The sequence below is a fragment of the Camellia sinensis genome, chromosome 11 (assembly GCF_055761805.1).
Source record: "Camellia sinensis isolate YWXY chromosome 11, ASM5576180v1, whole genome shotgun sequence".
Lineage (NCBI taxonomy): Eukaryota > Viridiplantae > Streptophyta > Magnoliopsida > Ericales > Theaceae > Camellia > Camellia sinensis.
Window position 1 is genome coordinate 87,698,618 of NC_138971.1, and position 13,883 is coordinate 87,712,500.

The 13,883-nt window shown below is 37.0% G+C and overlaps 1 protein-coding gene across 4 annotated transcripts in view; it reads left to right on the top strand.

Moving 5' to 3' along the window:
• LOC114289075 (DNA binding protein) overlaps positions 1-13,883 on the top strand; it is a 76,432-nt gene that overhangs the window by 23,302 nt on the left and 39,247 nt on the right. For 3 of the 4 annotated variants that reach the window (XM_028232703.2, XM_028232706.2, XM_028232707.2), the window contains exons 4-11: positions 5,936-6,251; positions 6,312-6,514; positions 6,862-7,009; positions 7,121-7,471; positions 9,824-10,243; positions 10,687-11,573; positions 11,669-11,754; positions 11,845-12,063. In XM_028232703.2, coding sequence (XP_028088504.2) covers positions 5,936-6,251; positions 6,312-6,514; positions 6,862-7,009; positions 7,121-7,471; positions 9,824-10,243; positions 10,687-11,573; positions 11,669-11,754; positions 11,845-12,063 — 2,630 coding nt within the window. The remainder of the gene's footprint in view (positions 1-5,935; positions 6,252-6,311; positions 6,515-6,861; positions 7,010-7,120; positions 7,472-9,823; positions 10,244-10,686; positions 11,574-11,668; positions 11,755-11,844; positions 12,064-13,883) is intronic. The other variant, XM_028232704.2, reaches the window with a different exon arrangement.

Sequence of the window (13,883 nt, forward strand, 5' to 3'; positions counted from 1 at the left end):
CATAAAAACCAAAAGTATCAAGTTGACTGATAGATAATAAACCGACAGATAGCTTAGGAACATAAAGAACAGAGGGAATAGTAACTGCAGACATGATAGAGGGTAAGGCAGACCCAATAGATAGAGTAGACATACCAGACCCATTAACAGTATTAACAGTAATAGAAGAGGGAGGGGGGATACAGTTTTAAAATAAGGAAAAGTGAGGAGTCATGATGAGAAGCACCCGAGTCGAAAAACCAGACAGAAGAAGATATACTTAAAGAAGACCTAAGCAAACCTGAATGAAAAGAGGTAAAAGCGGAGGCAGATGGGAATGGTTAAGATGTAGATGAGGTGTTGAAGCTGAGCAAACCGGGCACTTAACTAAGCCAAGTCAGGATCTGGAGCCGGAGTAGATGCAGTATAAGTGGCGGGAGGCCAAAAGTTATTTTGAGTTGGAGCTCAGGACTGTGACTGAGATTGTTAAGCCAAGTTAGGATCTGGAGCCGGAGTAGATGCAGTATAAGTGGCGGGAGGCCAAAAGTTATTTTGAGTAGGAGCTGGGGACTGTGACTGAGACTGTTGGAAAGACGTACGGCCCTTCTTGGGACAATTGTACTTTCAATGGTCCTTCTGATGGTAGAAAGCACACTCATCGAAAGCTAGGGGCCCTCTCTTGGGCTTTGTAATGGTTGGAAGCTAATGAAGAGGTGGGGTTGATAGTAGTGGAGGTTGGCCAAGTGCCAGGAAGATGGATGGAGACAGAGTCTGACTGGCCATATTAAGATGGGTTTCCTCGGAGAGAAGCTCACGAAAACAATAGCATCCACAGAGGGAAGAGGAGACCGGTGAAGAATGTCACCACGAATAGCCTCATACTGAGGGGGAGAGCTGTTAGGAACTGCTCTAATCGACCCTGCTCCCGAAACTCAATATAAGCATCTTAAACCTTGAGACTAAATGGTTCCATAAGAGCCAACTGATCTCAGAGATCTATCATCTCAATATAGAAGTTCTGAATAGATTGATCTCGCTGACGAGCACCCTGAATAGCTGTTTCCAACTCATATCACTTGGCAAAGTTGGACTACTAATAAACACTCTGTAAATAATCTCATATCTCCTTAGCAGTATTGTATTTAGAAAACATCATCCCAATACGGTCATCCACAAACTTATGAAACCATGTCAGAACTTGGGTATTATCACAATTTCAAGATCATAGGAAGTCAGATATCCTTCGTTCTTCAGATCCGATGGACGAGGAATTGAACCAGAAACATAACCTCATTTTTTTGACTAAGAAGAAAATTCTTCATAACACTGACCCAATAAGCATAATTGGAACCAGTGAGTTTACAGCTGATAGCTTGGATTTTGATGTTCGACGTTATAATAAAATAGGGATGGATTAAAGTGTAACAAAGAGAGAATTAATAGGTTAAATATTAATAAGCCGAGAACTGAAGTTTAGGTCTATATTAAACGAATAGCAATACCACGAACACAAAGAGAGACTGTGAGAGATATACACACCAAATCTAGATGGAGCAGACGAAGGAACAGAGAGACCGTGATGATGTATCGACCCAAGAGGGAGATCGAGACCATCGAACCAGAATCAGAGGCCAAATCGTCGTTTGAACAGAACCGAAGAACCACAATGGGTGTTTGAGTATCTGAACTAGAGAGAGAGAGAGAGGGGCGAAAGCCCTTGTGATCAAATCAAAGGCCAACGAACCAGAATTAGAGCCCAAACGAACCAGAATCAGAGACCAAACTTTGCTCGAACAAACTCGACGAACCACGATGGGTGTCGAGTATCTGAACCAGAGAGAGAGAGTTTCGAACAATCAAGACCAGACCTAAGGTTTTGGCTCTAATACTATGTAAGTTTTCTGTATATTCAATTGTATTATAATACAAAGAATACATTTGATTATATAGTAATCCTAACCCTAAGACTAAAAGGGAAAAGAAAACACTGCCATATATATACACAATCTCTTAGAATATATACACAATTACACTACTATATATATAAACCTAACCTAATATTCTCATAATGGTATCAGAGAAGCTGTAGTAGTTGGATATGTATGATGCAACTTACGTGGTATCAACTGCATCAGTTCGGACTTGTCTTCTTGCTGAGGTCGCTCTCTAAGATCAGTCAAGGTGCAAGACCCCTCAAGGAAGTGATGACAAGCACTTTGATGAACCCTCAACCCTAGCCTCCAAGCCACAAACCTCAAATGATCACGTGTGGGGACATGGTTTGCTTGGGTGTCCCATTGGGAAAAGCACTAATCTTGAGGAGGTTCCTAGTCCTTACTCTCGACTTGGGCAAACATGCATTGGTAGCATTAGGATGCTTTTTGTAGTTGAGCCAAGGCAAGGCATAGCAAACGTCTAGGGATCGACGTTTTAGTTCTTTGCATTGTTTCGATTAGCATAGAAACAGAAATGTTTAACAAAATGTTTCAGAAGCGACAAAAGGAATTTGAAAATACATAGAAATGCTAGGAAATATAAATTAAAATACATTCATACGTATAAAAGTCTAATAATTGGTTTATTAAAACATATTGAGATTTAATATTTGTAAAAAGCATATTGAGATTTATATAGTCATTCACATAAAAGAGCAAGTGTTAAAAAAAATGTTGCTATGAACAAAAAATTGTTATTGTCAAATAACCGAATTTTGTTAAGCACCCGAGTAAATGTTTCAAAAACTGTGTAAGATCCCAACAAAATAAGGTCCAAAGATTTTACTTCAGAGAGTTGTAATAGCAGTGTTACTGTATTTCTAATAATGATAATTATTAATATAGTAAAATACAACCTTTTATATTTTTTGTAAAAATTATTTATTAAAAATTCTAAATTCATGTCAATGCAAAATATGGTTTTGATATATTGCACTGCACTTTGGTGCATTTTGCTAAGTTACGGTATGCTTAGATGGAAACACTAGACTTTCATAATTCTTATTTCCAGTAGCGCTTCATTTTGAACTTTTAAGAAACAAAAATGTTTTAAGTCATTTCGATGGAAACAAATGGAAATTTGGTTCCTTGAGAATGTCATAGGGCGCACTTGGATGTAGAGTGAGCATACTTAGTAATCTTTGGGGATAAGCATAGGAGGGAACACGCTCTGTTGGAGAGACACTTGACTTAGACAAGGAGGTACTGAACATTGCACCTTTTAGTTTAGTTTGGCTTTATGGTGGATGCTATTTATTGCGGTGTTCATTAGGAAACAAAAGATCCTTTTCCTCCAATTTCCTCTCCTTTAATTTATGGTCTGTAATACGTTGTTTAGGAGCTAAATACGTAATGCAATCCATCAATGATCAAATTGAGAGAGAGAAGACAAATTCGCCAATTAGGGGTGAAACACCCTAGGGTTAGAGAGAGAAACCAAGTTCTACTCTAATCACATTGTATATTCTTTATTCAAAAACTAAGTACAATGGGATATTACATCACCTATATATAGACTACAACTAATAAGCTATTTAACAAACGCTTAAGTCTATTTATCCTACCCTTTTTAAGAAACTTGTCCTCAAGTTTAAGTAGCAACTAAGTAAACTCAATGTAACACTACTCATGTAACCATAGGTAAGGAATAGGTGTTACATTTCCTTGCTCATGAACAAACATGATTCTCTCAACGTAGTCGTCTACAAATACATTGAACTTCATCCTAACCATAGGTGTGTCCATATCCTCTCGCTACAAAACTCGGATAGATCCCCATTTTCAAACCCCTTCACCTCTAACCTACATACTCGTGCATAAGAGTACTCATTTTGTCAGAATGAGATCAATGGTTAGCAAATGACATCTTTCAAAGCAAAGCTGAGAAGATTGACACCGTGATAGGATAGACGATGCATCCACTAGGCAAAACCATGAGAGTAGCTGATCACGAGTTGGAGTTCGACATTGCACGCATTCTTTCTTTCCTCCCTTGGCACAGATGTGAATTGAGCACACAAGAAGCAACCTACTCAACTCGAAACAACTTCCTAAAGAGATATAAAAGAGTCCTAACGATAAACTTAATATAATTTCTTTGAAGCTATCAAAAATTTCAATGGCGGCTTGCGATGCGACAAGTCGTCCACTCATTTGCTTCAACTCATCTCTTTGATTATGAGTTTGATTTCAATTAACATCATTGCTTCTTCCACTTGAGAAATTCATCTCGGTTTCTTTACCAAAATTCTCAACATAAGCTCTACCTTGGCCACCGCTTCGACCATGACCCCAATTAGCCATTGACACCAAAGGCAACCCAATCCAGCAAAGCAACACAATTCAACAAGTATGCTAGTTCACAGCATAGTGAAACCACAAAATATGACTACCCAAAGCAAGAAATGAAACTCAGCAGTTAAAAAGAAATTCTAGGTACAATTTGCATATGCAAGATCAAAATCAATGACTAGATTTCTCACAACACCAATCTAGTTCCAATTCAAGAACCAAAGTCAGTACAATCATCTCAAGAACAGAACAGAATGGTTTCCTTCGTTACTGAAATTGATTTGAAGCAAGAAACTGCAAAAGGGGAAGTCGAATCACTTACCCAACAAGTTGACTTTAGTTAGCCGAGTCCAGGAACAAGCTTCGTTCAACCCAAATTGCTAGATATTCAAGGTCGACTTTGCAGATTGCTAGATCAAGTTGACTTTCAATTGCAAACACTTAGAAGCCCAACTTTGAAGGATCGCAAGTCGAATATTGATCACGAAGTCAGAACCAGATCCTTACTTCAATAGGCTTGACTTGGAATCATTAGAATCTTGATTGCATGTGAGTTCCGGATCTCACCCAATACTTTCTGGTCGATTTCAGATCTTACCCAAGCCTTTTGGATCAATTTTGGATTTTCCTCTGGACGTTGGATTCAAACTTGGAAATTGCATTTTGAATTTCTTTGTTATTCATTTAGATCACGATGGATATTCGAATAAAATCAAGGGCTTCAAACTAGAATACAGGCTTCAATTCAGGTTGCAAAATCTAGGCTTAGAATCGATTGTGAGAAGTTCAACTTTGAAGAATTTGGTTCGATTGAAGAAGTTCCAAGTCGCGAATCTTCAGCGCAGGCTCCATCTTTCAAATCTCAACTAGGAACTTTGAATCGAGTTTAGATCTTGAACAATGATCAAGTTCAAATCTGAATAGGACCTTCAAAACAAGTTCAGATTCGAAAAAGGAACTTGGACATGAGTTTGAATCTCGACTAGGTCTTCAGATCTCAACGATTCAACGATCGTGATCACATAGGGTTTCTGCAAACTCGAAGATTGCAAATCGGCTTCAAACTTTAGAGAGAGATCAGATTGCGAAGGTAATCCCCTGGTTTTCTTTGAACTGGGATTTGAACTCGATTCAAGAACTCGGGTCAAGAGTTACATCACATTTGCAATGAACTCCAGCAACTTTGAATGTGCGATGGGCTTGCGAAGATTGGGTTGTCTCTCGCAGAGTCTGGGTTCACGAAGATTGGGCTCGCAGAATCTGTGTTCCTCTAGGTAATGATTTTACTAGACAATTAGAGGAATAATGAAGGATTAGGATCTAAATCCTTTGCTCTGATACCAAATAATGCAATCCATATGTAAATCAATGATCAAATTGAGAGAGAGGAAACAAATACCCCAATTAGGGGTGAAACCCCTAAAGGGTTAGAGAGAGAAACCAAGTTCTACTCCAATCACAATGTATATTCTTTATTCAAAAACTAAGTAGAATGGGATATTACATCACCTATTTATAGACTACAACTAATAAGCTATTTAACAAACACTTCATCTATTTATTCTACTTCGTCTATTTATTCTACTACATCAATATGAATTATGAAATGATGCAAGACTGAGTTTAGCATAGAGTGTTAAATGTATTTCCTTTTTGCATGTGCTATGCAGTTTTTTGGATTCAAAAACCCATTTGTTCAGAGGTTACTTCGGGAATTGGTGGCAAATGTTGGTGGAACTGCAGAACAGAGTTTCTCGTCATCCAGCTTTGGCAATGGGGATTCTGGAACAAAGAACCACACTCAATGCAAAGAATCATGTACCTACCTTGCAAGAACACCACAGATCAAAGGGAAGAGAAGCAGGAAGCAGAAAACCATAAATTTCAAGACATTTGAAGGCAGCCTTAAAAAACTCCGACCTAAAGATCAGATGCATAATAATGACATTTCGGACTCCAGACAAGGGACTCATTGTTATCTTAATGGTGAGACTTCCATGACTTACTTTGCTTTAAATGAAGAGTTTAATGTTTGTAATAATTCAGGTGCTTTGGCGGCATCAATAAACTTGAAAACTGTAGTTGAGGGAGAAAATAATCCCTTCATAGCCAAAGATGGTTTGCCTTTGGAATCTTCTCACTCTGATCATCTCAAAGAAGTTACTCCCCATAAAGAAAGCAATCTTGTTAGTTCTGAAAACTGTATATCCACTGGGATTGCTGGCAATTTATCCATCCATGATCAATCTGTAAGCAACTTACCAAAAATTTGTCATTTTTATATACTTATTTTTATTTATTTATTTTCTTTTGGATGCATGAGACTTGCATTTTTTGTGCACTTGTGTGTGCGTCTATGTTTATGTTTTGCACTTATTTTCAATCTTCCTTCTCCACTTTCCCATATATTTTAGGATCTGCCACAAAATGCTATCTCAGAAAAATACTTTTCAAGGTTGTTTAAAAACTAGCCACTTTGTTAATTTCTGGTAAATTTGTGTATACACAATTGATAATTCTTAAACAATGGGTCATGTACAAATAAAAAGGAAAAAAGAATTTGTTTAGTAGAAGAAACATTCTTAATTTCCCACAGCTTGATAGGTCAAAACATGCTGAAATGCAAAGGTTCTATTCATCAATGGCGTCAGAAGATAAAGATGGAGAAGCTCCAATTTCAACAGACACCCAAAATGTCAATGATATGGATCTGTATGCACCTGATACTTTGGACCTTCTGCAGGGTATTACTCAATCATATACTGTTTAACTGCAATATTTATACATGTTGATTTTTTTTTTTACCACTGGTGATCTTTTTTTTTTTTTTTATAACTGATTGTCTTGTTTTGCAGATAGTACTTCGGATTCTCAACGAGATAGCCTAAAGGAAATTCCTTGCAATGGGAAATGTGAGTTAATTGCTCAAAATGTCGCAGTTTCTGAGGTGCCAGCACCTGATTTGCTTCCACAAGAAGAGATGGGCACATTGATTGCAAGTTCTGAGAAGAGTGATTTTGATTCAGTTGGTCAGGAAATAACCAATTCAATGATGACAGTTCTGCTTCCTCGAGCACTTCCACTTCTCAAAACATTCTCAAGGAAGCAAAAAAAAATCATGGACCCTTCAGAAATTTCTCCTTGTAGGGAACAATCCCCGAAGGAAAATAACAAAACTGACCACCATGTGGATGTTGCATCTTCAGGTGAAGTACAACATGCAAGTTATGCAACTTTTTGCAGCCTGTTGCTCATATGTGGCTCGGTTGCTGTACTTTATCTGCATAGCTAAGATTCATTAATGCTTTATTTGGTTCACTGGAGTGAGATGGAATGGAATGGTCATTCCTTAGGCTCTCCTATGGAATGATCATTCCTGTAATGCCCCAAATTTCTACCCCAAATGATAATACAACAATCATGGCTCTTTCAAGGAAAACCGAATATAAATCTCCAAACTTACATTACATGATACAATAGTTTTTCATGCAACAATACATTAATCCAACAACAAGTAAATAAACAAATAAATACCCCCAAGGGTTTACAAGTTTCCAAGGCTTGAGTTTGGTTACACAAAAACGGTTATTCAAGCCCACACACATACAGCCCTTGGCTTACACATAGAGTCACAGCAAAATGAGAGTCTCGTACTCTCAACACACATTTCCTCGCCTTTAGTTAAGCGGCATCACCACATCTTTTCCTGCACCAAAAATCCCGTAGGGTGAGCATAAATCCCAGTAAGAAATTCTTAACAAAATATATACATTTTATATAAGTCTCAAGAGATGAAATGCACATGCCATGCTATGTCCCTTTTTGAAGATAAATCATATTTTCATCTTTTGAAAACCATCATGCTCAATGATGTCATGCAATTTCAATTGTTCAACGCTTAACAGTTTATTTTAAGGGCGGTAAATATGACTCTGGTAATCCCTAGGTCGGTGTCTGCAAGCAGACTATATAAGTACTACCAATTTGTCATTTTTACTGGTATTAATCGGAAGGCTCGACACCTATTCGCGCGGGTTTTCGGTCTTTCACCCCGGACTCTCAGGCCAACTTATTCAATATCATCTACACCACCTATCAAGATTTACCAACGCATTTACCCCAAAATCGTTTCATGAAAACTTGTTTCTTAACATTCTTTTCTCAATGTAAGTTTTCAAATCAACTTTCAAAGTTTAATGTAATCAAATGAATTGTTATGCCAATAACACAACATGAATATAAATACTTTTATTCAAATTCATCATCTAAGGAATAACACAATTCCCTCTTCTCAAGTATGCTCAACAATTAGTCATTTCAAGATTATTTCAACGTTTTGAACAATAATTTCTAAAATAAATAACAATTCTCATATTCCTTGAAATTCATCATTTATATAAATATAAATAAGAAATTTTCCAAACATCCATTTATTTTGACACACAAAATAAATACAACAATATCATTCATGGATTTTCATTATCTTTTAAAAACTTCCCAAATTTTAGGTTTTCTCACCAAAACTATATAACTCAAATCCTTTGAAAGAGAACTTTCCAAAATCATCTTTTCTTCAATCAACGAAAATCAAAACCCATAAGATCATTTTAAAAGAACAAGGGACAAACCTATTTTCAAAATCGCTCAACTTCTTAAATCAACAATCAATTTTCAAAGCTATCGAAAGATGATTTCAAAAATCATATAGATCTTGCAAAAACATATATATAACTCTAAGAAAATCCCTACCTCAAGTTTTGAAGAAGAAATGAGATGAAACCTCCAAAATCAACGGTGTCGAAACTAGATCTTCACCGCACACAACAAAACCCTCGAGAAGTTAACCAACTTTCATGAAAAACCTATGGCAAAACTCTAGTGGATCTTGAGAAATCAAGGTTTTGATCCAATTTGGCGTAGGGAAATGTAGAGAGAAGGGAGAGGAAAGAGTTTTTAAAGAGAGAGATATACAAAAGTGATCTGAAATATCAGATTTACAAACTGATATAACACGGTCCGCTCGAGCGTGGGAAGCCCCGCTCGAGCGTCAAATACACTTTTCCAGTACTTTTGCAGATGGGTCAAACTTCTGAAACCAAACATTCTCCACTCGAGCACATAAACGGCCGCTTGAGCGGACAAGCAACTTCGAATGCATTTTGTATTTTTTGCTTTGGGGACGCTGCCCCTCGACCTCGCCAGGGCGCTGCCCTCGGACCCGCCAAGGGGCGCTGCCCCCTGGACCCCCACGAGCTGACCGGGTAGCTCGATCCCCGACCTGCCCAGTCGAAGTGGCAAAACATGAAAGAATGATCGAAACCGGGATCGCTACAATTCCCTTACAATGGTGAATGATGATTCTATTTGCAATGTATTTTTTATTTTATTTTTAGTCAACCAAATATGAGAATGGATATTTTGATGGAATAATCATTTCCATTCTATTCCATTCCGGTGAACCAAACACTACCAAGTGTAATTGAGATGTCCTTTTTCTTATAATTGCATTACAAATTCTTTTTTTATTTATTTTATTTTTTATATTAAACATGCTACAGAAGCACATACTCAGAGTCCCCTTTTAGACCAGCAGGAAAACAAGAAGATGCATATCTTGAAAACGGATCCCGGTTCAGTTGTCCCAAGTTCTGGACAAAATGCACCTGTTGATCCTGATAATAGTGTCAATAGTGATCAATCTGGTCCTGATGTTGCTGAAGCTGGTTTAACGACCATGGGTGAAAGCAAAACTAGATCTGACACTTTGGGGTTGCCTGTTGGTGTTGATGCATCAGTTCAGCCATCAATTTGTCAAGTTGGTAGCAGTGACAACAAAAATATTTGCTCTTACAATAAAGGACCTGTGGCCTTGATTGCATGTAATGAGGATATTTGTGGACATTCAGATGAAAAATTTATGCGCCTTGAAATCCATTCCAAGGAAAAGGACCACAATGCGTCACCTAATTATTCTAAAGGTACTATTTTAGAGCCATTTTTTTCTTTTTTTGTTTTCAATTACTTCCACTGTTTAAACTAATAACAATTGTAAACTAATTATTTTGAATTTTGCAACAGCATATCTGAGAAACTTTCATCTGTCAAAGTAGGGTAGGTGTAGAAATTTTTCATAAAGAGGGATATTCTTGTGTCCTAGGTGCAGAGAAACCACACCATCTCTTTCATGTAAAACCTGATTGATTTAGATCAGGAAAATTGTGCGGTTTTATGAAACCATGTGCTTCTATGGCTTGAATTCGCAGTCAATCCTAATTTACCACTTTTTTTATTTTTATTTTTATATTACTTGTTCAATATTGCCTGATAAACCATTCCAAAGATTTTAAGTTTTCTAGTCCATACTCCATAGCCATTCAGATCAAGTCATATCGTGATTCCATTAATGCTTCTACAACCATAGGTACAATTGATGACAACTCAACAACCATGGCGAGCTTTATTCAAGCATCAGATAAGGAAATCAGTCTTAATAACAGGGTAGCTGGTGCTGGCAATACTTCCTTTACTCAAATCCAAAATAAAGCTACTTCAACAAGAAAACACAATGGTCCTCTCACAGAAAGTATAATTTTCAGAAGCTTTACTGATGGTGATGCCCCTGCCTCCGACACGTATACTGCCACAAACTTTTTTCTTGCCTCAGAGATTCAATCTGCTAGCTCCTCCAATCATCGCCCACATAAAAGTGTTTCATCTGGTGTTGATGCCAGACTAGAAAGATGGCCCCACAGTTTGCACCCACAGAAAAATACCAAAATTGCTAATGGTGTACTTCATAATGTGGTTATGGTTTTGCCACAAAACCAAGCATTTGTTTGTCCCTCAAATATCAATGACAATTTGGATTCTCTTAATCCATCTGCTTCATGCATAGGAAAATCTAATGCCCTTGTTGACGAGGATCTGCAGAGGAACCAAAATCTTGTTGATATAAGCAATTCTGTATCATGGTTGCAAAAACAGGGTACGAGTTTCTGTGTGAATCATGGGGAAGCTGCAGATGATTCAATCTTAAAGCCTCTGATGAGCATGGGGCATATTGACAAACCAGAGAGAATTGTTGAGTTTGTGGGATGTTATGTACACCCTTTGCCAATTTCATTGGTGTTATTGAGCAAAATAGAGAATGAAATCTATCTTTGTGTTCTATGTGGTATTCTTGTTGATAAGAGTGGAATCTTGTTTATGTACAAGGTATCATTACAAGAACAAAGGGTAGGATGCCCTTCTTTCATTGGTCACACGCCAATCCTGTTGCCAACTTCAAGAGATGCGTTTGGTAGAGAAGTAAGTTGTTATATGCAAAACTTGCAGGCGTTCATAGTATTTTTCCATTCCTTGGCATAACAGTAATTAATATGACACTCGTTTTCCTTTACTAGATTGCACTGGACAGATCTGGTTTGCAAGTCACTCCGGATGGGCAGTGTCTTGTTTTACTGGAAAGTGTGAAAGCTCCTTATTGCAGGTGGATTCCTTTTGTTGTGTGCAATGTTATGCACATTTTTTGCATGAAATCATCAATGATTGGAGCATTAATTTCTGATCCATGTTTTAGGGAAGGTAAAATGCAGTGTCCATGCTCCGCTTGTAGATCAGATTGCTTTAAAAGCAATGTGGTAAAGGTCGTGCAAGTAAAGCATGGCTATGTTTCAGTTGTGGTGAAGTTAAAGGCAGTTGACAATGTTCATTGTATATTAGTTTGTGAACCTAACTGTCTTATCGGCGTTGAAGAGAGTGGGAGATTGCATCTATGGGTCATGAACTCAACATGGAGGTAATATGACTTCATTTTTTATTTTCTCTTCAGGTCATGGGTTTTTGACATTTGGTTGTACTTCCTGTTTGTTCTTGGAACCATTGCTATTCTTTTGTTTTTGTTTGTTGAGGTTCTTTTTCTTCTAAAAAATAATAAAATTACTTTATTGTTGCTTCTTTGTATATCTGGCACAAATTGTATATTAATTATCTCATGTGCTTCTCGAAGGGTGTGTGTGTTTGTGTGTGTTGATTCTTAACTCATAGGGATTAGGATGATGGCAGCTTAATGAAGTTAATTCAAGGGAATACATGATTTGATTGGAGCACTGTTAAACCTGAATTTTTAGACAGCTAATTAATTTACTTAAAATAATGTTAAGTCACTTTAATAGTGGTAATTCAATTATTAAATTCTAATAGTAGTAGCGCCATGGTTAGTAGTAATCTTAAACTCTTTTAGATTAATTTCTTCTGTGATAATTTTCTATATCCTAATTAAAGTTGTGAAAACTAAATAAACTAAATAAATAGTAACTAAGTTTAATTAGGAAGAGACCATCTAGTTAGTAGATTATATATAGACACTAATATTATATTAATTTTAAATTGCAAGTCAACTCTATTATGTTTGTTTGGCTCCATAGGATGGAGGGGATTAAGAGTGCGGTGGGATTGAATAAGGAGATTATTAGTGTGGTGGTATTACGTTGGAAATGTAGGATAAAGAGTGTTTGTTTGTATACCACCGGATTAGTAATACTATAGATAGCATTAATATATAAAATTAATATATTTTAATTTTTAGTATTTTTTTTTTAATGTTATAATAATTTTTTTTCCTTGGTTCTAAAAAATATAAATTTTGCATAAAAATTATTTAAAAATTCACTAATCCCCCTCACTCAATTTCTAATCCCAACCCCACCATGAGATTGATAGTCCTACCAATAAGGGGGATTACTAGTCCAAGGGGACAGTTAATCCTCCCACTCATGACCCCAATTAAACACTCTATAGGTAGGTCCCACGGACTAGTAGTCCAATCCCCCTCACCAAAGAGCCAAACAAACATGGTATAAGGGAAAATGGAGAAAGGATGGCCGGCTGCCCCCTTCCCTAGGGCTTCTTGGGCTTGCCTTGAGCATGGACATGGTGAAAGACCCGTGTCATACACTCTGTCTTCTAGTGGCCGTTTTGTGTGAGCATGGGGTGACTAAATAGGCCACCAAGGCTTAGAAGAAAATTAAAACGGCCACTAGAAGAGATAGAGTGTATGACATGGGTCTTTCACCATGTGCATGCTCAAGGCAAGCCCTCTACTCCCCATTTTTCACACACATGGCAGAAAAGAAAAGAAAATGAAGGAGAGAAGAGGCAAGAAAGGAAGAGAGGAGGAGAAGGAGGTCTCAAACTCATAGCATTTTTTTTTTCTTAAAGATTCTTGAGGTAGGAATCATCTATCTCTACTCATCCTTAGTAGTTATATTTGATATTTATATGTTTTAAATTAGTTTATGTGTTGAAAGTATGAGAATAATGGGCTGAAATGAAATAATCCCTTGCATGTTCATCCATTAACTTGAAAATGTGAATACATGGCATTTTATCATCCATTTCTTCTTTGCATGCATCCACATGTTGTATTTGCTTCTACTTAGAAAATATGAGGAAGAAGAACTCCTAACTTAGAAAATATGAGGAAGAAGAAATATATTTCTGTTATATTCAAAACTTCTTATTTTACAAGACCAAATGACACTCCTTATATAGGAGATATTACAAACATCATTATAACCCATTATATGCCACTTACATATTATATATTACCACTATCTA